Genomic DNA, 26,170 nt, shown 5'->3' with positions numbered 1-26,170 from the left:
TCATCTATAACTCAATGTCCAGCAGATAAATTTTATCTGTCACTTACGATGCACCCGTTACTGTTGATTTTTTTAAATAAAAAGTGCTTATAAACTTATTCAATATATTATTTCTATTTATATAAATACAGAGAAGCAGTATATGAACCGTTTAAAGCGTAATTTTAGCCCTTTTCCACTCTTTTTCGCACAAATAAAGAATGGGGGAATGTAATTTTTCTGTGCGTCCCTCTGATTAAAGGTCTATTGTTAGTGGTCGCTCTGCTATTTTGGCGATTTCAAATTCAATGGCAGTTTCCCCACCCATAGAACTAAAACATGGGCAAGCGACACCTTGACCAATATGCGTTGTATGTACTGTAGTTATTCTTTAAATAGAACCTTAACTGAATAACAAATTACTTAGCTACTATTTTTAATTAAGTTTTCATAAAAATACATCGAGATATTAATGGATACATTCTGATACAATCAAAGTTAATAAACTGGTATCTACGTATCCGTTGCCTGTAAAAATATAAAAGAATCCTGTCACACTGGATTTATCGACTCCCAGATACCTACGAGTATTTAAATTGTTGTTATCTGGTATTTTAATCGCTAGTTAATTTATAGATTTACAAGCTGTTGCCCGCGACTTCGTCCGCGTGGTATTAGTAAAGATACGAACTATAGAAATAAAAATCTACGTATCCCTCGAGAACCGGACATTTCTCGAGGATGAACCCTAATCCCATGTGTACGCCAGACTTTGTTTTATATCTGTACCAAATTTCAATAAGATATGTTAAACCGTTGTAGAATGATCGAGTAAACATTAAAAAAACTAAATTAATAAATCCCACGGCAACCGTAACTATTCCCGGGATAAAAAGCCTATGTGTTCTTCCAGACTATGCTGTACAAAATACTTGTACAAAATTTCATGGAGATCCTTTCAGCCGTTTAGGCTACAAATGCTAAGAAACGTGCATCCATCCATCATAACTTTCGCATTTATAATATTTATGATTTATTGCAAGTCGTTATTATACAAGAATCGATGTGTCAAACCCTCGTATTACTGGCATAAGTGTTATGTTGCTAATCTACTCAGTGTAATGTGGCACAAGGTGTGTCATGAATTTGTAGGTTTTAAGCTCTGTTTACACTACGACAGTGTGGGTGGACCCTCACCGGTGACCGCTTGCCCTCGACCTCGGGTCGCGGTCAACGCACTGCATCGCTATGTCGCATGTTTGCTCCAATACGTGACGTTTTTGCGAACTTTGAAACTGTAGGTTAACAATGCTGAAGTACCTTTACAAAATCATTTTTCTCTATCTTTCTCATTTAAAAAACAGAGATAACAATAACAAGATCATAGCAGGAGTCGTGCTACTTCTATTTCTATTGTAAAACGTATTTATTTACCATGAAACCGTTATAATTTTCTTTTAAAACAATAATGATTTTATTAATTTAGTAGCAAGATACGAGTCATAATTTACGTAACAGATAAAAAATATTGCTCTAGTCAAAGACAAAATCTAACTTTTTATCGATTGTCATCGTAAAAAGTGTAAATACGCAACATAATGCTCTATGCTTCAGCACAAGTACTATTCTGAAGTTAGTGTAAACAGTGTTTCATTGTTACAGCCTGGCAATTAATTCGTGCCGCCTTCTTCCTGCAAACGCTATCTATACTCAACTATAAGTTTTGCTCTATTTTTAAATTTTGCCTTTAATATAATAGTAATAACAATTTTATATAATACATTAAAATTCGTGTGCTAATCTGTGCAAATCTAACTGCTGTAATTGTCACTTATAAATTCTCTTGGTTATTTTTTACACTAAATCACACATAAATGTCTCTAAGAAGCATTAACTGTATTTAAACAACTTTTATAGCTTTTAATTCACACAGCAATTTATATTTTGTAGCACTTAATATATTGCGGGATAATGTGGGATTATTTATAGTAAAGCGTGGCTATTTTTATCTTGATACAATGTCACTTCGTAAATGGTTAAGTAGAAGGTCTATTTTTATTCTAGACTATTCGAATTCCTTTGCATTACACGGTCATTATGGTTGTTACGCACTATTCTTTTCTTTCGCGCGTTTCGTATGAGTCACATGCGTTCCTTTTTACGTGTCTACAATATTTTTGTAATATGACATGTAAAGTATATTTAATATGGGTTGCAGAATGCAATGTGTTGTTACTTTGTAAGTTTTTTTTTAAACTGGAAAATGTAATTTGCAGATTATGTTTTTTGTTAATCTTAAGTTGAATTATTTTTTAATTAAACGACGAAAGAGGGAATAAACAAATGACAAATGATTAAAAATATAAGTCGTACTTTTGAAATAAAAACAAATAAATCAAAGAAACACAAATTAAGACATTCATCATACATGTCAATTGCAAAAATGAGGTCATGTTAAGCTGGATTTAGTATGAATGTCATTAAAGTGAACATATAATTTAGTTTTTTATACTGGCAACCACACGCCGGGTCGATGTTCTCTGGCAACCGCAAACTCTTCATTTGTCCCTTTCCCTGAACCATCGTATTTAGTCACACTTATTTTACGTACAAAAGTGACTACAAACAATTATTTTACTTCAGATTAGGTTACAATGTAAATCTAAAAAACCACAAGCAATTAAAAAAACATTACTCGCATCCTTTTTCTCTGTTTTAACCAGTCGAAAAGCGATATTGGCGTTTGTTTTTTGCAGTATAATTTGTTTTTGTTCGATTATCGTGTCTACACTCAATATAATTACTCGCAATTAACACCTAATGAGATTATTGGTGATTAAACAAGCGTTCAGCAAGAAAGTTATGTAAAAAATTACATCTGTCGAATTCCAGCGCCTATGGCTGATTGATTAGACTGCGCATCAAATTACGCTATATTTTTACCACAGATTATACCATACTGTACTAGTACTATCACTACTCTATTTCTGCCTGGTCTAAGTTTCTACAAAAAAAAACAAATTGTAATCCAGTAACAGATTTAGCGGTACCAGCGTCTTGGGCAAGATTTTTACGGCACCCCCTTTTTAGGAGGTGTAAATTGGGCTATGATGCAGATCTGTGGCGCCCTTTTCGATCCAGCTCCCTGGAAAGTCCGCCGTGACTTGTGACGTAAGAGTTATCTCTCTGATTTTTTATGAAAAACTGAGATAACAATATTTTGTAAAGATAAATATTTCATCAATGAAAACCCGCAGTAACATACATTTACCGCACATATCTTGCACAGATTATGTATAATTTTGCCGGCATTGGAGACGAGCATTAAAAGATTGCCATCTGTTTATCACATCATCAAAAGTATAATTAACTTCTTAGTTGTTTTATGTTAATTATCTGTTGAATATACAGGATGTTCTGACAAACGCCTGCTTTCGAGACGTTACGCGATCGGTAGTCTGCAGATATCGAATTACTTATCCCTAATGCGCTTAAAACGCAGTAACTAGTGATGTGAATAATATTTTTTGTAAATAAAATAAATGTAATCTTTTTAATTGTTTAATTAATGTATATAATCTATTTCTACTAAAACTATTATGTTTACAGATTAAAAAAGCCCATGTTGTGGTAAAACGTAATTATCAGCGAAAATGATTTTGGAGGAAAAAACACGTTTCGTTTATGAAACTGATTCACTTATTTATTTTGTCTGTAACTAGAATTGATGCTTCGATGATCTATCAATCGAGCGTGTCGTTCTAAGAAAAAAATCCTTTGACAATTTTCGCGGAAATATGAATGCATTTTACAACTAGACTAAGTATTTTCTATTAGTTTTGTGATACTTTAATGGCCTGCTTAAACTATTTTTATTCCAAGATTACATTAGGCATTTTGTTCATTATTGTTTGCGTAATAAGTAAAAAAACAATGTTAAGAAAAATAAATCTCGTCTGTCAATACATTTAATTTCGAGTTGCTTTCAGATATAAACATTTACTGAACTAACGATAAGTAGTCTAGATCATGCAAAAATCGATATGTAACTACTTAATCGTATTTAAAAAAGTCTAAAACAAGCCTCCATCGATCACTATTTGTCGATATCGATGCAAATATGATAGACATCACTAGCGTAAAATGTCGTTTCTCCAGCAGCATTTCTTGTGCGTTCCGAATCATTATTACTGGGGGTTTATTCTGGCGTTCTGCAATAGTTTTTAGTCAGTTTTTGTGGATGGCACGCGACAGTCGCACGCAAAATTGTCACAGCCCCGCTACGCTTGTTATCTCTGTATTCAGAGCAAAATAATCGGAGAACGGGCTTAGGTCGATTTAAGATGCTCAGATATTATTAAAACTTGCTAGCAAATAAAAAATAATTACTATAAGCGCCTCAATTATTTTCTTTAAACATTTCTTGTGAAATTGTTTTGTATTTATTAAATACGTGGGAGGTTAGGTGAAACAATAATGAAAGTGACACATTACTTTTAAATGGTTATTACAGAGTAAAAACATGGCTAGACAATCGTTGAGACATTTAAAAAAAACTGGCATAAAGAAGTGCCATCGTATCATTAAGTGTTTAAACTGCAGACAATTGCCGTCTTTTAAAATTGCCTCTTTCAGAATTGAGATAAAGTCTAGGGTATTAAGAACACTATTTTTAAAGCAGACGGCGGAGTATGTTAACAAGATGAGAAGTACAATTTGAAAGAAAACATTAAATATATTGTGACACTTTTGGCGCCAACGATGATAAACATGACTTATGTCTATGGTGTCATAAGTGATTCTATTAATAACTAATGAAAGGCAAAGTAATTAGGCCTAATTTTAGTCCCATTTCCTTTCCACACTTTTCTTAAGAGGAAAGGATGGGAAGGAAAAGTGGATTTGACGGTGGAGGAGACGCTTAGGAAGGGAATATGTCCTCTTTTTGTGCTTCTCCTCCTCGATTTAGGGTAGGCAACGCATCTGCAATTGCGTATGTTTATGGGAAGCGGTCGCTTTCCATTTCGGTGGATTCAGGTGGCCGCTTGTTCGTTTGCCACCTTATATTATAAAAAAAAGTAATGATAGAGTATTCTTGTCTTAAAAAAAATAAAACTATTATTACTATTATTATTATTAAACTATTCTTTGTTTATGTAAAAATATTATTTTTTATTATGAGTTTTGTTTTTAATTCGAAATTTAAAAAAAAAATTGTAACTGATTGACGTATTTAGAAAAACTATTTATATAATATGAAATAACTGTTCTTGTACTTTAGTAAGTTTATTTCTTCGTTTTAAAATTATTGCCACTGCAATATTACAGAGAAATCTTATAAATGGTAATATTAATCCCGTCTCTCGTCTGCGGCGTAACTTGATAGAATCCATCCCCTATTGTTTTAGCTAATTGAAACCTGCAACCGAAGCATCTTTGCTATCACAGACTTTGTCTTTATCAGGCTTCTTAGACGGAGTGATTTTATTTTAAAAGCTTTCAATGTAATTGAAACGAGATATTGTTGGTGCAATAAAATATTTTCTCAATTTATTTGTACACGGTTTTGGTATTGGTTTGTATTTTATGATTGTTTTGAAAACTTATGTTTATTTATGGCTGCTAAAAATTACATAGATACAATATCAAGTGAAAATAAAAGTTAATTAGAAACAGATGAAAAAGATATTGATCGTGTCTGTATCAAAGACGAATGTTGCGTGAAACATTAAATTTAATATTAAAAAATGTAATAAATTGTCTATGACAGTTCGACAGTGATGCGAATAAAGATGATTCTTGGACTTCGCTTTTTTAATACCCAAAATTATACATCCACGCCTCCATCAGCGTATGTAGTTTGCAACGATTAGACAGAAATGGCAGTATACAGCTTATTTTGTACGTAACCAATAAATCTGTCAGATTGTTGACATGAAATGAGAATGTTGATCGAGTCTGACGGGATTTATCGATGTAATACCACCAATAAATATGTATGAATGAATTTAAAACAGCAATTAACACGTTGTCTCGTCATCTAGTAACATTACTTGGTATGTCTTACGACGAACGACTCCTAAATGGTACCATGAATCTGTTCCCCGGCGGAATATCTTTATAAAAACAATAGCGGAATTTAAAAAAAATTCAAATATAGTCGGTAATTTTCAAAGATTTAATCGATTCAGTGTTTTCTGAGTCTATTCAATGGAAACAATCAAATTTTTCCAAATAATATTGTACAGTAAATTATTATTTCTCAGTGCGAGGCGCGACGCGACCGCGAACAAAAGTTAAATAATACTCGCCCTGAAGAAGGATCCCCGAAGGATCCGAAACTAGTCGGTGCCGTCACCGGAGGAAAAAAGCGTGAGTTGAGCCGTTTTTAATTAATTTTCGCTTAAAGTAATGTCTCACGATAGTTTAAACAATTTAATTACAGTAAATTAGGTTAAATTTGTATAAACTTCTCGATGTACATTTACTTTTTAATTTCAAAGGACTTAAATATTAAAAACTAACTATTTCTCTATGTTTTAAAAACATCGTTACTAATTCTAAGTAAATGTTATTTTTTAAAGCATGATACGCAGTTTAAGTCTGGTATGATATGTCTAGTTTGCAGTCATAGAATACCGAGAAACTCTGTCTGAATGGTTTTATACTTAAACGAGATAATTAAAATGTGTAAAGACGTTGTTTCATAATTATGTTGTTTGCATTTTTTATTACTTTTCATACTATTGTTCAACTTCTTTATGGTTAAAGAACGTTATTTTGTACTAATATAATAAAGAGGAAAGATTTGTATTTTTTTGATTTTTGTATATATTGAAATAACTCAAAAACTATTGGACCGATTTAAAAAAAAATTTCACCATTAAAAAGATATGTTATCAATGAGTGTATTAGGCTATATTTTTCGCTGATAATTAATTACACATGGAAGAAGTCGCGAGCAACAGCTAGTCATTAATGTAAATAGTTTTAATGATTAATTTTAATACGAACTTGAGTTACGCTTACGCAAATTCTTAGGAATACATTCATATTTGTAATTCAAGGTAATTAGCAAAACATGCAACATGTTAAAAATAAATGTGTATCTGAACTTATTAGTACCTGACTGAAATTATGGTAATACCGTATTTCAGAAAAAAAAAATAGTTATCGCAATATTGACTGTAAAAAATGTGTAATCGTAAATCTTAAATAGCTGTAATGTAACTATTTTATCAATTTCAACATTTTCTTTTATTGTACCGTTGTAGGTCAATACTCCTTTGTTTTTTTCTTAAAAGGCAAAATAAATTTACTGTGTATTACGTGACTATTATTCAAAGACATCAGTACAATTTGAGTTGCAGCCAGAAGCCCGCCGAGTTTATGAGTGGCTTGTACGAGTTGATGAGAACTTTAAAATGATAGAAAAACCATAGACATGAAAATAATTCGAAATATGAACATTCCATTTTAAGTGCGCTCAACGGTTTTTATATGGCAACATTAATGATATCCTATATGATTTGACGGAACAAGAGGTCTGCGCTTTTGAGTCGGCAGTAGCAAAAGCCAAATAGATGTAGTAAAAAATATTTTTGTAAAAAAAATATAACCATCTGTTGTAAATGTCTTGTTAAAGCTAATGTAATTAGAAATCTATGTATTTAATTTATATTTTATATATCATTTCTCATACGTTTATATTTTATCAACTAGGAAACAGCTAGATTTTCTTAGTTTCCTAGTTTTCATGCATGTAACATGCAACAAAAAAGTTTTAGCTATATTTATTTGCATGCTGCATGCATACTTATTATCTCCGACAGATCATGTACATTTGAATCGTATAAATAAACATTACATTTTACAGCACGTGATATGTCTATACACGGAATTTCTTACACGCGACATATTACATTACATTCAAATAAAACACGATATATTATGAAAACGTTCAGAAAACAACACTTCACTTGTAGATCTGGAGAAAGAATTAACAACAATAATTAACACAAAGTTAACAAGTCCAATTTTTCCCTTTATGATATTCCGGCAAAAATACGATTTGGCCATGTTGTAAAAGATTAACCGTTCATTCTAATGTCGTAATGAAAAACGAGGAGATTTTTTTAATTCACAATTTGAATTTCGAATTGGAGTTGTCTGTATTATTATTGTTTTTACATTATCTGTGACAAACCACAGACTATGTGAATATAAGTATCACTGCAGTCGAAACCCACAGCTAAATAAAACAATTACAACACATTTGTTTTGTGCAGTATTTTATGAAAACTTTCTCACGGTCAGGAAGTCACAATAGTTTAAGGGTTACTTAGCTGCTTGAATAAGAAAAACATTTTACAAATCAGACGAATCATACATTAAGCGTAGTGTAACGTGATTCAGGCAGGCAAAAATCCAAGGCGTTAATGCTGCACTCTTTCTAAAAGAAATGAGTTCTTCCATACTATGGTCTACATCTATCAAATATTGAGAACCGATCAGCATTTTAGGCGGCAAACTTCAACAAACTTCTAACCATCTAAACTTTCGCATTCACAATATTAGTTATTATATATCTCATTTTTTATTCGATAGTTTTACGAAACTTGCATGTGAATTATCTATTGTCCATAAATATTAATATCCCCGTTAGTGTATTTGGGTCACTCCTTACGGGGCTAACACGAGAGGCGCCGCTAAAGGGAGAGCCATTAATTTGGTGACAGGGGACAAGGCACGCAACCGACGACCTGGAGGTCGGCGACCGCAAGGCTAGCGGGACCTACCTATAACATCATTTAGCACGTGCCCACAAATGTATGGGACATCTAACTACGGCTTATTTGAAATTTTAACTAACACGCGACTACTAACACGACTTTGGCTGGTTACGACAGTTGTTAAGTGTATTTCAGTTATGAAGAATTGAGATTAACTTAGAAATAGTAGGCAGTAGAGTGAAATCCCCATTTATTGGTCTTATAACCCGTCGTGCCCAAACCAGATCACAATTTTGCTTCTAGACATTAGGAATATATTGACGTAGGTAACAACAGTTTTTAACATTATCAAGTCTACCATAAAGTTTTGATTGAATCCTTTAAAATTGTAAAGTTACATGCAATCACGAAAATAAGATTTTTTAATTATCTATGGCAGTTTTACGCTAAGACACAAAGTTCGAAGTTTAAGTAGTCGATTTATGTACTAATCCACGCTTACACGCAAGAAATAAGCAAAGTTATTTCCATTAATGTCTTATTAGAAGCATGAGAATACTGTTAAATTACACACTTTACGAAGGTGTTGAAGAAAAACTAATAATGCCACTTAATGGAATCAACGGCTTTCAATGTACGGTCAGTCAAAGCGGCTTAGATTCCCCGCTATTACGGTAAATTGTATTATTATTGATTTTTACTTTATTGTCTATACAATGTTATTAAATATTAACATCTAAAGATGCCTTATTACTCTTCAAAAATATTTTGAGAATTTTTTTATTCAATTTTTATGCAAACCTAACTTAAATTGTTTTTGCTATCTTGATCCTGACCTCGATAAAATCGGTCCACTAGCGGCGGAGTTATGCCGTAACACATATAAAAAACATACAGACGAATTGAGTACCTCCTTCTTTTGAGAAGGTCAAAAAGAGATTTGTATTTTTGTATGTATTGAAATAAATCAAAAACTACCGGGCCAATTTTAAAAAATCTTTCACCATTAGAAAGGTCATTTATCTGGGAGTAACATAGGTTATTTTTGAATTCCGCGCGGGCGAAGTAACAGCTAGTAGTAAATAAAAAATGTGTTAGACAATATTTTTGACAGAATAACTAGCCTAATTCAATTAATAAACAAACTTTATTGTAGCGAATAATTAATAGATTCTTAGAGATTTGTTAAATGTAACTATTTCTCTAATACGTTGTTCTTAGTAAGTAAAAGGCTTGATTTTCTCCCAACAAGTTTCTTTTAGCCATTAGAGTGGTCGGTAAAGCTTTTCTAAGATTCTTGTTATATTTTTTATAGCTCGGCATTAATTTTTAAACTTGTTTTACAATGTGAACACATGTCTCAATGATTTAGTTGTACCGTTTATGTACTGTCAATTAAAACGATACAAACTGATATATAAAGGTAAACATTTTCACTTTTCAATTCATGTTTCTTAAGATTTAAATAGGAATTATTGATATTATTTGTAAGGAAATTTTACGAAACAACAACTTGACTTTACGTTATTAATGCGGGTTTTTTATCAATACTTAGTGATTCATTGTTATTTGTTTGACGTAAATTTCAACGTTGTAAATCTCAAGTTACGTTAGTGAGGAAGTTCCAAGTTAGTTTGGAAACGCATTGCTTGAAGATGTCGATAAAACACTAACGATTAGTTTAATATACCTGGAAAACTGACCATAAATGGATGAAGTTCAGATGTATGAACGTTTACGTTGGATAACTTATAAATGTTATATTAAGGTCAGTCCGCAGGCGACGCGTGCACTTCTGCAGTTCAAAGGTCCTGCGCTGGATCCTGATCTATGTATCTGATATGCCTATGCATGCGCCAACGTTAGGGTTGACACACTTTATACTCTATACCTAATATACGAGTAATAAAGCGTAAACACACAACTTCTTCGTGGCGTAGGATGTCAGAAATCATAGCATATTGTTGAATAATTCCTTCTTTAATAAAGAGCCCTACTACATTTACGACACGCTTTAGGCTATGTATTTTAAAGCTATTAAACTTAGGGGGTGAATTAATTGGAAAAAACCTTCATGTGGGAAAGGGACCATAAAGTACAAGTTGCCAACATTAAGAATTATGACATTTGTATTTATATTTTTATAGTTAATAGAAAATAGAATTAAATAAATAAAACGATTTGGATTAAATAAAAAAAATAGTAGAGTTTTGACAGCCCTATAACAGACTAAATAACTCGTGACATTCCTCACCATAGACATGCATCTTTGTTTTGCATGAGTTAACTGTTTTTGTGGGTTGTTGGCATTTCGCACCAAGGAATTTACTGACTTCGCGGGCATATGATGATAGTTTTTGTTAAGAATAGTAGAAAGTATCTATACCACATCATACTAATATTATAAATATACAAGTTGTTAGATTGTACACTAAACTGCTGAACGGATATCGATGGAAATTGGGAAAGATGTAGAGCGAAATCTGAAACACATAGGCTACTTTACTTCTTTATTCCATGTGGACGGAGTCGCGGGAAAAAGCTAGTGTGTCATATTTGTGTAATGGATATTTCTTAGTATGATAGATCAGAAATTTTTGCTTATTGAACTTGTGCCGTTCTGGAAATAACTTCTAAAACAACATACGAATTTTCTTATTTGTAATATTAGTAAGATAAGCACGATTCTAATTATTATCGTAAAATGCCAGAAGATATGTATAGATACTTAGTACTATTTCATTTTATTGCATGCTATTTTTTTTATATAATACACGGTTGGCAAACGAGCTAGCGGCATCTGAATCCACCGAAATGGAAAGCGACCGCTGCCCATGAACATCCCCAATTGCAAATGCGTTGCCTACCCTTAATTGACGAAGGAGGAGACGCACGTAAAGAGGATATTTCCCCTTGCGTCTCCTCCACCGTCAAATTCAACTCAACTTTCCTTCCCATCCTTTCCTCTTAAGAAAAGGGTGGAAAGGGAAGGGACTAAAATTAGGCCTCCAGCACCACACTCATCAGACGAAACGCGGAATCGCTTCCACTTCCCGCCTATTTTCTGTGTGGCCGTTATATCACTGGGGTCGAGCCGGCCCATTAGTGCGAAGATGTTAAAGCGGGCTCTACCACAGTGGTACACAAAATATTTGACAAAAAAAAAGTTTGTTGGTGACATACTTAAGAAGGTAGTAATAAAATTAACAATAGTTGATGTTTGTATGTGAATGCAGAAAAGGGAGTAAGGTATGACTGGACTGCGCGTTCCGATCCGCTGTCTGCTTACATCTTTACGTTATGGTCCTGAGTGCGTAATTATTGTTACATGTACATATGAGATTCACTTAAATCCTTAACCGCTAGTCATAAGCGATGTTTTACGATTAGTTGAAAAGCGGTACATAAATTGCCAAGTTTTATAGCCCTTTACCTTTTACCTCGTACCGTTTGCTTACATGTATGATAGATTTTAAAATATTTATTTATATATAAGTGCATCAAATTAAAAAAAAACAACAGGCTAGATAATTAAATATATATTATTATCCTTATTATAAAATAGCAGTTTTATGCAAAGAATTCTTAATTAAAACTTAAACTTCATTAATTAAGACGACTTTACATTTTAATTATACAAAATATGAACGTTAGAGAATAAATTAGAGCAATAATAAAAAAACAATAAAACATAATACACTTCTTTGTCTAGTTTCACGCAAGGTTATTCTAACCGCGTAAACAGCCAGTTTGAAATTCTCTAAAATCGTGGGAATAGAATTAAAAACACTTATTTTAAATCAGCTCTAAGTGCGTAATGTTGTATGCAAATATATTACCGTTTCGTGTAGCGGTCATCGACTATTCTCACATCTGAAGGAATTAATATTCTGGTAACACTCCTGCGGCCAATTTATGTTTATTATGGAAATCATGGAAATGGCAACACAGCTGGAGGCAATGACACGGATTAACGCGGGACTTTTTTTTTAAAATCACGCAACTGCAATGTATGAGATATTTAAATCTTTCAAAAACTATAGACTTTTGAATTATTTATCCGTGCTGCATGAGCTTTGAAATTAAATGGGTCACCGTAACACCTCTATTGCAAAAACATTGCTATTATAATCTTTTTGAAATAACCATAGACAAAACGATGATGATCTTATTTTTTTTTTATTACAATTTATTACAATTTTACACGATTGATTTACAATTAGATATATTTTATTATCTGTGGCTTGAATTAAAATTCGATTAAATATGCAAACACTATAAATGATAACCATAAATTAAGATATGAAAACCAATACTTTAAACTAGAAGTTATTGGATAATGGGATTCCTTTAGCTCTACATTCATCAGATAAACATTAATAGATATTTAATTAAAATGCCATAAAACTGGTCTAGAGTTTACGCTATGTTATATCGGGGGATGTTTTATTGGCATGTTCAGTGTTGCCATTATTCTGTCAACTAGTCCATTGCCAACATAACATTGAATAGAATCCCACTTTATATGCGAGAATGTGACACCATGGGAAAGTAACTGGTGACTAAGAATTTACATTTAAAAAAAAGTAAAAAAAAACTGGAATACAGTTCAGGACGAACAAATCTGCTTTATTAATAAAGATATGATGTAATATTTTTAATTTATTGCCACTTCAAAAACTTAAAAATTTGATTTGTCACAGATTATTAAGATTGTTAAACTATTTAATTTGTAATAGTATATTGACTTAATATTATTGAAAGAGATGGATGGATTGCGTAAAAGGAGACATGATAAAGAAGGTAGTGAAGACTGAAATGATGGATGATAGAGTTATTTGGAGGACGAAAACCCGGTGCGCTGACCCAACAGGAGTAGGGGAGATGATGATGAGTGTATTGTCTTAATAAGCCCATTATGTTCGTAAATTTAAGATTTTATTAGCAAGGCAGTATAAAATGGAATCTAGTTTTTATCTTAGTCTACAGGAATAGAGTTAACTGGTCGCATAGCAGCGAGTGGTTGAACACGAACGTGATAATTAATGACCTAGTACCTCTATTTGTATTACTAGAATGCTAAATGACCACTCAAGATACACGAGATAAAAACTTTAATTAAATTTAAACTGGAAATACGTGTTATTTTAACATTGTACCGTGGTCAAAAATGACGTGAAGTTAACTGGGTCAGCGTGGTCGGACTAATCACCCCTAGTTTGGGGTAAATTCCGACGCCTTAAGTGAGCTGATGATGATGGAAAAATATTGGTGACTTATAAAAGAATGAATACAGAAAAGAATAATGGGAAACAATCAATAATTTTTACCTAAACGCTTATGATATAGTGGTTTAAATTTTCTTTAATTCGCCAGTAGTTAAATGTTAAAACAAACGGCGGTATTTCCAAACAGATACGACTTAGGGTCCTTCAAGAAGCCTACAATTTCCTCTGGTGTTGCGGATGTCCATGGGCGTCGTTGACCACCTTTGTGTTTCCGCCGCTCGTTTGCCCCCTTCTCATATAAAAAAAAAAACGTCAAGACAAATAAGACCATACAAAATGCACTAAATCCATTACCCTCTTAACCTTCTAACCGCCGTCACATTCTCGTCTTAACTGTCACCAATCGGACTGATCACAAAAACCGAAGCGTGATATGATGCCGTGAAATCGATCTCGATCTCCGTTTGTCAAACGTTTTTTGTTTGAATTATTATTCAACGAGCCATCCACTATTGCGTTAATAAGTAGACAATTACCAGACTTGATCGAATTCCTAAGACGGTACCGTTACGTATTTTAAGTTAAGTTCTGAATTATGCTGTACTTTAAATTATTTAGTACAATTTGCGTATCTTTAACATGTGTGTAATGTATAAATCGATGTTTTAATCAATGGGCTATGTTTTCAATAATGTCATTAAAAGAGGTTAGTTTCGAAATGCGAAGCATCTTCGATATGTAGATCTATTAACTGGAAATGAAAAAGCGTGGAATGGTTACAACTAGGGTGGGATCGCACACAACCGCCATCTTGTGTGGTCACTCAACTTTGTTTTTCTAGTTAGATAAACCGCTCGAACAAAGCTCACACTATTCTGCCTCAATAGCTTTCTCAAGGGTTCCATCTTACTTTTTTTTTGTATTTTTTTAATTTTGTAATCTGTCTATTTAATTATTGTTCCAAATTTGAATTTAAACGTTTCACACGTGTTTTCCAGTCGGTTAAAAAAGCATATCTTTGATTCGTTTATCTCAACCGTAATTAAAAATGTTTTATAAATGTTGATTACAAGTTATCATAAATTTTAATAGTTCAATGGACATGGTTATAAATTAACTTAACGTATCATTTAAATAGCACATTTAAACATTAAGAACTCTCCACATTGCCGTGCAAACGGCCGTTTGAAGTTGTATGAATAAATTAAATTTTAAAATACATTTATCAATGTTCACAATGAATCTACTATATAACATGCGATAAACGCATCCGAACGTACATGTGAATAACATTTTTTTTATAATCTGCAGCATCAATATAAAATAAACTAGTATATTACTAATATTTCAGTAGTGACGTTACTAATAAACACTTTTGATAAAAAAAGTCACCATAATATTATAGGTAAGTCCTATTTTTCGAGACAATTCAATTTCACTACTATTTTTATGAAGAGTCCAACTATTATTGCGGCATGTGCAGGATATGTTATGTATCAAATTAAATGAAGATTTTATCTGTAATTTATGTATGAAACGTCAATTAACCTACTAGAGAATTCAAAATGAATACTCGTCTACAATTAAATTTAATTTGAAATCAATTAGCCATGCAATGCATGTATATGTCAATCATTAAAATTGTTTTTAACTGTTAATAAACGAAAACTTGTTTATGGTTAGCTATGTAGGGCATAGGCTAACGACCAGATTAGGTGGATGCAAACGCATTTTTATTATAATCTGTGATACCAATGAACGCAGAACGCGAGTCTTTGGCGGGAAAAAAACGTAAATCTACATTAGTCTGTGATCAATCATTATTAACGCGACATAATTGATTGCTTTCCTCTTGTAATGTATGAATAATCAATTTATTTGATACGGATTGCTGCGTCTGGTTTTTGAAATAATTGTCCATAATTTTATAATTCTATTCTAAAAAATATTTTTCAAATGTGTTGGTATCAGCTAGGAATTTATTAAATATCGAAGTCTATTGCTATCCAAGCTCCGAAAGCAGTTGAAGCTCGAAAAACAATGTGATGCATTTAATAATAAAATCTCTTTAAATTCTCAAGATTCATCACAAGTTACTTGATTCAAAATCAAGAATTAAGTTGTCCACAGATCCTAGTTCTATTAAGTGTCTCTACGTAGTAGCACAGATAATATAATTCTGTAGTAGTAAGAAGTACTCTTATAATTATGACAGACTATGCTATCTTAATATTATAAACGTCAAAGATTAGATGGGTGTTAGAGTATGCAGCCTAAACTTCTGAACGGATCTCGATGAAAGACAAATATGTAGAGGAGAGAGATTGGCTACTTACTTTTTTTTTAATTCCACGAGGACTGAGTCGTTGGAAGTAAGCAAATATATCTTTAGCATATGTCATTACATCCTGCCATTATCGTTCCTCGAAGAAATGCCGCTATTTTATATTGAAAATGTATAAAATGCTATTTAAATTCGATGAAGGTACTCGCTGTGTACTATGTGTTACATTTGTATGGGTCGAAGTCAACACGTCGCTTTGAATATTAACACCTCGTTCTCATGTAGTCTTCGTATTTACTGTGAAATCTTAAAAAAAATGTTCGTAATGTAAAATTCTTTAAGATTAAAATATTCGCATTTCAAGTAATGACTGTTCGTTTTTTTGTGCAGCTTTTAATCTATTTGTTAATTCTATAAGCATGTAAAATACAGTTTGTTGAATTTGGGATAAAAATATACTTAAATCATTTTTATTAATTCAATGGATTCTTTTAAGGATATTCTGTGGAAATAATCGCATAGAATAAGTCGTTAGCAAAACAGCGAGTTTAGTAGAACTCATATAATAAATGTACAGTTTTTCCGAGGTCAATAACTTTTTTATTACGCAATTTTGCTTCGTTATAATTTTACATATAAGGATTTCACACAGCTATTATATCTTAATTATTAAATTAACAAATACTGGCAACATTTTATATAGTACTTTTTTTTACTTCTACGTTTTTGCTTTTGGTTCTATTTATTTGTTATATGCCAGAGTTTTAAGGCACTTTCCAGGTTGTCTAGCTGGCTTAGAAACCGGACTGATCGGACACAAATTGCCTCAGACAAGAAGCACGGGAACTGGCTACGTAAAAATGTCGAGTTCATTTCCCGCTCGGCGCGCCTGCACGATTCCTATTCATAACAAATCACGATTTACTAGATATCTTTAGGTTTCTACGAGAAATGGTAAGTATATTTTCAATAAGGAGTCAAACCTATGTAGAGACAGATATGAAAATAGGGTTGTAACCGAAAAGTGTGAATTGTCGGAGTGGTGTGCAACATTCTTGTTACTACTGTACAGAAAACCATTGAGCTATTACCGCTTTAAAATCAATTTAAATCTATTTAAACAATATTGTCACAGAAGGTTAACTACAAATCGAGGTTCTATATTGTATTGATCTATGTACTTCAGTGCGTAGAAATGTAAATGTTTCACACACTAGTGGTCCCTATAAGCTCTCAGTTTCCCGCTGCGATCTGACGAAGCATGTAATTGACCGCCGACTGAACTGACTTGACGTGACGCTCTGTTCGTGACGTAACGCTAGGCACGTTCCTTTTGATGCACTTTACGTTTCGTTTGATACGTCACTGGCTGTCAGCCGTGACTGCCCGCGAATTAGAAAAAAAAAAACTTATTAACATTATGTTCTATCTAGAATAGAACATAATGTTACTCTGTTGAGAACATCCATTTTTTTCTGTCGTTGTGGACTTAGAAATAGTCATCCGTCACTTTTGCCGATTTTTCTTAACGAAACGATAACTAAATAAATGTATGTTGTTAGGAAGCATAATTTCTAAGAACAGACTTAAACACAGTTAGACCCAAATTGGAACCATCAAAAAGATTGCTGAAGCTTTTAAAATGGAAATTAACAGTCGCGAAATTAAGATACAAAGAAACAAATCTTGTTCAAAGACTTAAATAATCAGCTCGCGATTTAATACAGTCTACAAATGTTTGACTTAAAAAGTTTTATTATCAAACGATAATAGTCATAATCCACTGTAGATAAAGGTGAATATCGTTTGCGATGAAATAAAATGTATAACTAATTGCAATACAAACCGTACTATTAGAAACGGGTGTTCCCACAGATAACAAATACAATTGTGGTTCGTGCCTTTTTATAAAATGATCTTATAACATGCAGATAAGAAGCAAATCACGCATTCTGATACATACGTATATCATACCAGCACACTATACGTCCCCACAGAGGGGCTCGGAGCCTACCTTAAAGTTAGGGTGACTAGGCCATAGTCAACCACGCTGGCCCACTGCGGGTTGGTTGACTTCACGCATATCTTTGAATTTCTTCGCCGATATGTGTAGTTCGCATCACGATGTTTTCCTTCATCGTAAGAACGTCGTGTAAATTATATATGAAAATTCGAAAAATCGAAAATCACATTGGTACACGGTGGGATTCGAACCCAAGCCCTGTAGATTACAAATTAAGTGTTTAAACCACTGAGCCACCGACCATGTAGATGATCTAATCTCATTCATAAATGACTATGTAAGAATAAGATCGAAAAATGCATCAAAGGACGATATCAACATATAAATTACAGGAGACAACTATTTCATATAGCAATGGACGTCCCTAATCGATGGTTTCCTTGCCTCCTCTGAGTAAGCCAATAGTCAACGGGAGCTAGCAATAAAAATACTGCCCTGTCTTGACGACGTCCATGTAACCTTTGCTATCAATAACGAATTTATACCGATCAGATTGATAACGAAATTGTTAATTATACAATACCAACAACCTGAGAGAAAGAAAGGAGAATATAGAAGCTAGAGAGAGAAGAAAGACAGAAAAATGCTAAATGAAAAGCATCCTCTGTTCTCACTGTTAAAGGATATATCAAATGGGATTGTCCCGCGACAAGAAGGAATCCAAGTCTATTGTACTTTGGTATTCATTTGTTATAGAAATCATTTACCTCGCTGTACACAAGCCGTTAAAAGTTTACTGCAAATGAACGGATGCTTGTAATCTGAGCCTCATTCTGCGTTCATTGTTGTACGGACAGCAGAATAGTCGCGTTAATCAATCACATGCTGTCTCTACTAGCAAGTTGACAGTAGAGATTAACAATGTAAAAAACTGCTTTTCAATTTACAACTAGCTTTAGTCCGTTATTCCGTTCGCGTGGAATAAAAAAAACAAAAGCAAGTATATGTTCTTCCAGGATATGCTCTACATCTATGCCAAATTTCATCGAGATCCGTTCAGACGTTTAGGCTACAAATTCTAACAAACCTCTGTCCATCCATCCAAACTTTCGCATCTATAATATTAGTAAGAATAATACTTGCTCATTGTAACTGAATGGTACATATTTCTATTTACATAGGTGCAGATATGTACAGGAATAGGCCAAAAAAAGGATTGGATGTCACAAGCTTTTGCTCGCGGCTCCGTCTGAGTTGTTATAAAAAACTCATAAGTAGTTAAGCGTTCTTCCAGATTATGTTCAAAGTCATTTCAAAATTTTACACCATATTAATTGAACCGTTCTTTATGATAATAATAAGCATTCATCCATCCATCTAAACAATCTCAATTATAATATTAATGAGATGACTAATGGTAGATTAATTCTGAAGACAATCCGTAATACTGACCACACAAATGCTGGGGTCAGAAAAAGCTTCGACGACGCAAAGTAAATTTTTAAAATTATCTTGATAATGTCTTATCTGCAAACCGTACTCGTGATGGGTATTAAAGAACATTGTAATGACTTGTTTTAAACCTTCATCATATTACATCATTCGATACAATAAAATTTAAATTATAAGTACATAAAAATGCACTTAACTAAACTACTTAGAGGTATGATTCGACCGAATTCGAATAGTACAGTACGTAGTGTAACCAGCGATTACGGAGTCGCACGATGCGAATATAACCTCGTAACGTTACATCATGTAACGTCGGTTATACGAGTACGAAAAGGAGATATTGAAAAAACATACCAATCTTCAAAGTTTAATGACAAAAATTAAATAAAACAATTAATCTACACTTCTACTAATGTTATAAATAGAAAGATTTGTATTTTTGTATTAAAATAACTCAACACTGGGCCGATTTTAAAAATTCTTTCGCCGTTAGAATGATAATTTATCTGTGAATAACATAGGCTGCATTTTAGGCTAGTTAGTAAATAAACTGTATGAATGGTAGATATTATGACCGACAAAAAAAAACCAGTTTTATTGACAATGTCAGGTTTTTATTGACGTCAACAACAGTAGAATATGATTCATATATCCCACAATCACTATCAACCGTTAGAAGTGACGTTTGCTCTGTTTACATCTGGGTAAGATAGTGTTATTTCCTGATATTAACTATATTATAAATTGGGAACATACTTATTTAGTTGGAATGTAGAAGTGTTAATATACTTTTTCTCTTTATGAGACTAGTTATTTTAGACCGCTTGTACACCACGAACATCTCCATAAGCAGAGTTTTGTTCTTCCAAATTAGAATAAAACCACAGACATTTGACACTGGCCCAATCCGCTGAGGGAGAGCCATAAACAAGAAATAGAATAGAATAGACTAGTTATAAATAATTTAGCAATATAAGAAGCTTTCGTTTTTAATTTTGCTAAACCTAAACTTTTAAAATTAAATTTTATTTTTATAACAACAATCTTTAAATATGTGCTGTCGATGTAAATAAAAAAGACGTATTTTGTATAATGCTTCACGCTTCGTGATTCCAAGCGATTTAGAAATTGGTCCAATGACCGATAAGTTGCTTATTCATCATAAGTCCATGTACGGCTAATCTTGCATCAGAACTGATCAGAACTGGCACTCAATTAACAGCTCTCAGTGTTGCCAACATCGAAACAGTAATAACAGCTTTATCAGTGAGGGCACTTTGGCATTTTATCAAATCACAGCTCCGAAACGATCTTTTACAATAGATTGCTTCAATTTTGTGTTGAAGGCAATTCCATTTTTGTATTTCCGTTTTAGACTTCGAATATGGAAACATTTGACATTATCTGTGACTTTATGCTGTAATTTTTTGATGTTTGTTTTTTGACCGCTTTTATTTCATTTTTTTCATCGAATTACGTAATTAAAATTCAATGATTTTTCCTACTTTATTCTATTTCAATATGATAAAATAGAAAACAAACCAAACTTACCGAATTCACCAAAAAGTTTGTGCTCCAAAGATTAGAGCAACTCTCCGACAATGTTAAACTTTATAATTCAGCTGAAACGTAGCAAAACTTACGCCTCGAGTGAAGATCGACAATTATAGAGACGGGATAACGACGACGTTCCCTTCAATTATTCAAACTCTAGACTAGACAAACTTACTATAAGTTTACCTTACAATATTAGAATGATTACATTATGGTTTAAAGAAGAAAAGAAACTTTACCATAGACTATAGAATTTAAGAGCATAATTTTATAATCTGTGATGCATACTTAGAAAGAAATAAAGGTACTTAGAGGAAGAATTCTTTTTGCCTAGATATCAGCGTGAACTTTGGTTTATCTTCACTTTACAACCGTGAGTTTCCATTGTATAAAAATGTCCTCTCTGTTTATTTTAAAAATGTTTGATTCATAGTTGTTGGCAAGGATCTCATATGAGGTTAGCTTTCTAGCTATTTACAGACAATCAGTCTAATTAGTCAATGCTCTATTACTCCAAAATACAGATATAAGTATGTTAAAGAACCGCGAAAGCGGTAGCGTTTAAATTAGCAATGACAAAATAAACACTAGAACTTTCGCTACTTGTGCAAAGTGTACACTCATGTTTATATCGAGAACAATCCAAAGCAGTTTTTATGTACTTCAATCGCTACTTGCAACCGCATAAAAGTTTCGAATATCATTACAACGGTTGTCTTTATTGCAAGTGTTATTTTTTATTTGAAGCTTTCCCGATTTCGCTTTTTATGACTACCTACTTTTTGTATAAGAGAGATAAATCCATCAGAACAACACTAGTAATGATGACAAAAAAAACATTTCACTTTACAGGTTATCCATGTTTTCCTGAGTAATCAACGTTTTTTACCGGCTAGTGATGTACATTTACGTTCCCTCGAAAAAAAAAATTTTTAGGTTATTGTCACATTTTTTTCGTACTAATGTTTGAATATATATCTCCAGAATGGCGCAAGGGACCTTGATTATTTGGCACAGGTGTAAAACTTAATATGGTAGAAGACACTAACTTAGTTTTGTTTTTTAATTCCGCGCGGACGTAGTTGCGGGCATGTTTATATTTGGTATCAGATTGTTCTACTTCTTACATCGGATACATAATTAATAATTTAATCGACGTAATTAAAATAATCAAGATCGCATGATGCATGATATAAATGCATCATCCAGAAACGATGCGAGAATGCAGTGAAAATATTTATCAAATGAATCATGTAGTCCATTGTAATACTAACTTTAGTCAACATAGAACAATATTTAGGCCCATACCATAATAAATAATGTTTCTTTTTACCTTAAACATACGTCAACTCTTTAATAGCAAAGGTTAGTGGCCGGCGCGGATTTTTAACGCTTAAATGCATGAAGTGCATTTATACATCAGTCTTTCATTTTTCTTTTTTTCCCTTAATCTATGTTTAATTTACTGCCAGTTTCAATTTATGGTATTTAAAAAGAAAAAAACGTACATTTAAGGATTAACAAATGGTTATGGTTAAAACGTCCTGGCTCAAAAATCTACGCCAGTGGTATGGAAAGAGTACCCGTTCACTTTTCAGAGCCGCGGTGTCAAGAATGAAAGTCGCCCTAATGATCGCCGAACTTCGGAAGAAGATGGCACTTTAAGAAGTAATGGTTATTAAAAATTTATTATGAGAAGGCAAAATGGGATATTGTAGTGCATATTTATGATGAAACATCAAACAACATTGACGTATAACCAACGGCTAAAGAATACACGTGTTTAACTAAACTTAACCTATTCGCTTAACTATCGTTAATTAAACGAAATGTAACTTAATAGTGCCAATATAAGATTCTACTAATTAGGTTATTTAAATTCAGTATATTTTTATGTAAATTGTACAGTCCAAAATTAGAGAAAAAAATTCTTAAGTATATATTTATTTTATAATTTACGTTTTAAAATTACTTATCATACAAAGTAACCGCGTTCGTGCGTGTTCTTAAATAGGTAAGTAAACAGAGCTCAGAGAATCTCATCTAACGGTCACACACTCGGACAAACGACCATTTCTCGCACCGAACCTAATGCCTTATTGTGCTTGTACGCTTTACCACGACTTTACGACCCCGGCGATAACTCAACTACTTTACGCCACAGACTGCAGCGTAATCATAGTTCAATTTTAAACTACTGCATTTTTACAGATTCAATTAATATACGTTGGATTTATCCTGTGTAAAGGAAAGTACTTTATCTCATTGAGAAAGATTTCCTTACTTCCTCAAATCTGTCCGCGTGAAATGAAAACAAAAGTGAGTAGTTAATGTGTTCTTTCAGACTATCCTCTACATCTATACCAAATTGTATTAAAATCCGTTCAGCTGTTGAGGCTACAAACTCTTGCAAACATCTACCCATATAAACTTACGCATTTATAATATCAGTTTTAAATATCGATGCATAAATAGTCGCAAGCCCTACGCCACAGACTTCGTAGTGCGTCAATTAAAAAATAAACACAGATTAAATAATCTGCAATGTGGTCGTGCAATTAATGTCGTCTGTCGGCTCGTCTTCATCCGGGGACACGCATCCCGTCTTCCCGGAATCGGGGACCACACGTAATTACTTTGATCGTTCCGAATTCAAATATTTGACCATAGACAAGATTTGTTTTTTTTTTATATTCTATTGTCAAAGAGCAAGTGCGGTTTGCGGACATTAAACTTCTAACGGGGTTTTTGTTTGATGACAATAATAGAAAGAAATGCATTAGAGATAATACAAATATAAGAAGAGGTCAATGAATTATAACACGTTTTCATGGCCTTTGTGTGATAAAATCATAAAGGAAATGTGTTAAAACGCTTTGTAAGTTTATTTCATACGCCCGCATTTTGTGGTTGCTTTAACCAGGATTTACTGACGTCTTGGTAACCCAATGCATCTTTTAAAAAAAAATTAAGACTCAGTTAACTTTCAATCAGAATTAGAAATATTATACTTGGTCAAACACTAATTATATAAATACAAAGATTATGACAAATTGAGATAGACAAGTATACATTAAATATTAATATAATAATTATCGAACACGCGCCAAACTCTAAGCTTTAGTACAAATTCAATCTTGTAAAAGGGTTCACAAGACTGATAAAATCTTACCAACGGGTGCAGGGGCTCCCTTTATTGTAATCAATAAAAACTCAAACGTACGTGCAACAAAAACATTACTCACAATCTTAACTTAGCGTATATTTATAACAAATATTCACTGAGTGACAATCAGATGGTTTTAAGAGTGGCAAAGAATATTTATGCATATAGATAGGACTTATAAAAATACTAGCCACTTTATCTTTGCGGAATTAAAAAAAAATAATAAGAAATATAGTTTATGATACTCAGTGATAATTTAGCTTTCTAATAGTTAACAATTTTCGAAATCGATTAAATATAGTTTGACTTTATTCGTTATGTACAAAAATGTAAAATTTTCTTTGCAGTTTTCCCGTAGAAGTGTAGATTTTAACGCGTAACACTAAAAGTTATTAGTGTGATATTGATAAGTTATCGTACAGGTAAATTTAATAGAGTTAAAGTCCGTTTCCACTGACGAAACTTCTGTACCGAGGTAACAATTTGTACATAGTAGTGTAAACCCACAGTAAAGACTTTATAAACTGTCAGACATCCCTAGACTAGACATGTAACAGAATGTTATTTATTAGTAACCGTAGTTTTCAGAAATAATACATTAATGCCTATAATACCATTTAAATGCATGCAACGTCTATTTTCTGTTTTAAATAACTCTAATACGTAAGTCCCAAAGCTCACATATTGAAGGACTTGTCGGTTGTTTGCCCAATACCAAGCAGTCAGCCAAGCGAAACGATTTGGCCCAAACCAAGGAAATTGTAGTTAAATTTACGTATATTTTATACATTATTTTTAAAAGAAAACACACGATAAAGTTATTAAAGCCTCGCATAGATAATGATTGTTATTACAACTGATGAACGTGTAGGAATTGTCGTAATTTGAATTTTAAAACTTCAAGTTTAGTTGCGTGAAATGGTGCACGCAAATTAGCACAGGTAGATCGTTTTCATTGTTACTTCTACGTAATGTGTTATAAAATTCTTTTTATATCGTTAATCTTTAAAAATCCAATATTATTTTACATCAAAAAACTGTATGATAAATGAAAGTTAATTTTGTAATTAAATTACATTGTGCAAATTAAAGTTAATCTAAGTAATGAGTTTTAAAATAATATTATCTTAATAAGTTCTTTTCTTTATAAGTTACTAGATGTTGGTCGCGACTTCATCCGCGTGAATTAAAATAATAATAAAAAAACCGTAGCCTATGCTACCCACTTATAATATAGCTTTCTAATGTGAAAAAATTTTTAAAATCGGGCCAGTAGTTTTTGAGTTATTTCAATACATAAAAGAATATAAATCTTTCCTCTTTATAATATTAGAACAGATATAAAAGACGAAAACTTAATTCAATAAACTCACCGTATGAGGTTCTGCATCGTTGGTTGGCCGACGACCTGGCAGCAAAACCTTATAGATTAAAAAAAAACACAACGACTTCTGAATTCGAATCGCTCGTAAAACACTGCGCTTTTCTTTAACCGTGCGATACGTGTGCGTCGCGTAAAGGTCGAGACGTTTCTGTCGTTGGCGGGGCCGCCTGCCTGCTCTTGAACTTGTGACAGGTTGCACTGGCCTGCAGAGACCGTTGCATTATTGTTTCTGGAACTCCTTATGGGAAGAAAACACCCCTCTTTCGCCCGAGATACTAACGAATCCGGAGGGAGGGGTAGGTCAAGATAAAATGGTATGTATAGCGAAAGCGTGCATACGCAGTTTACAATAGCTAGGAGTAATTGTCGGTAGCTTTTATTTGCGGACCAATTAAACGAATGATTAGCGTGTTAGTCCGGCGAGATGA

At 32.9% G+C, this 26,170-nt stretch overlaps 1 protein-coding gene across 1 annotated transcript in view; it reads right to left on the bottom strand.

Annotated features, from left to right (window-relative positions):
- LOC106107324 overlaps positions 1-25,915 on the bottom strand; it is a 29,845-nt gene extending 3,930 nt beyond the window's left edge. Inside the window, exon 1 of the mRNA XM_013288136.1 lies at positions 25,732-25,915. Within this exon, the coding sequence (XP_013143590.1) occupies positions 25,732-25,748 (17 nt within the window). The 5' untranslated portion in view covers positions 25,749-25,915. The remainder of the gene's footprint in view (positions 1-25,731) is intronic.
- Positions 25,916-26,170: the final 255 nt, after the last annotated feature.

The sequence above is a fragment of the Papilio polytes genome, unplaced genomic scaffold (assembly GCF_000836215.1).
Source record: "Papilio polytes unplaced genomic scaffold, Ppol_1.0 DF822067.1, whole genome shotgun sequence".
Lineage (NCBI taxonomy): Eukaryota > Metazoa > Arthropoda > Insecta > Lepidoptera > Papilionidae > Papilio > Papilio polytes.
This window is presented reverse-complemented; position numbering and strand designations above follow the sequence as displayed.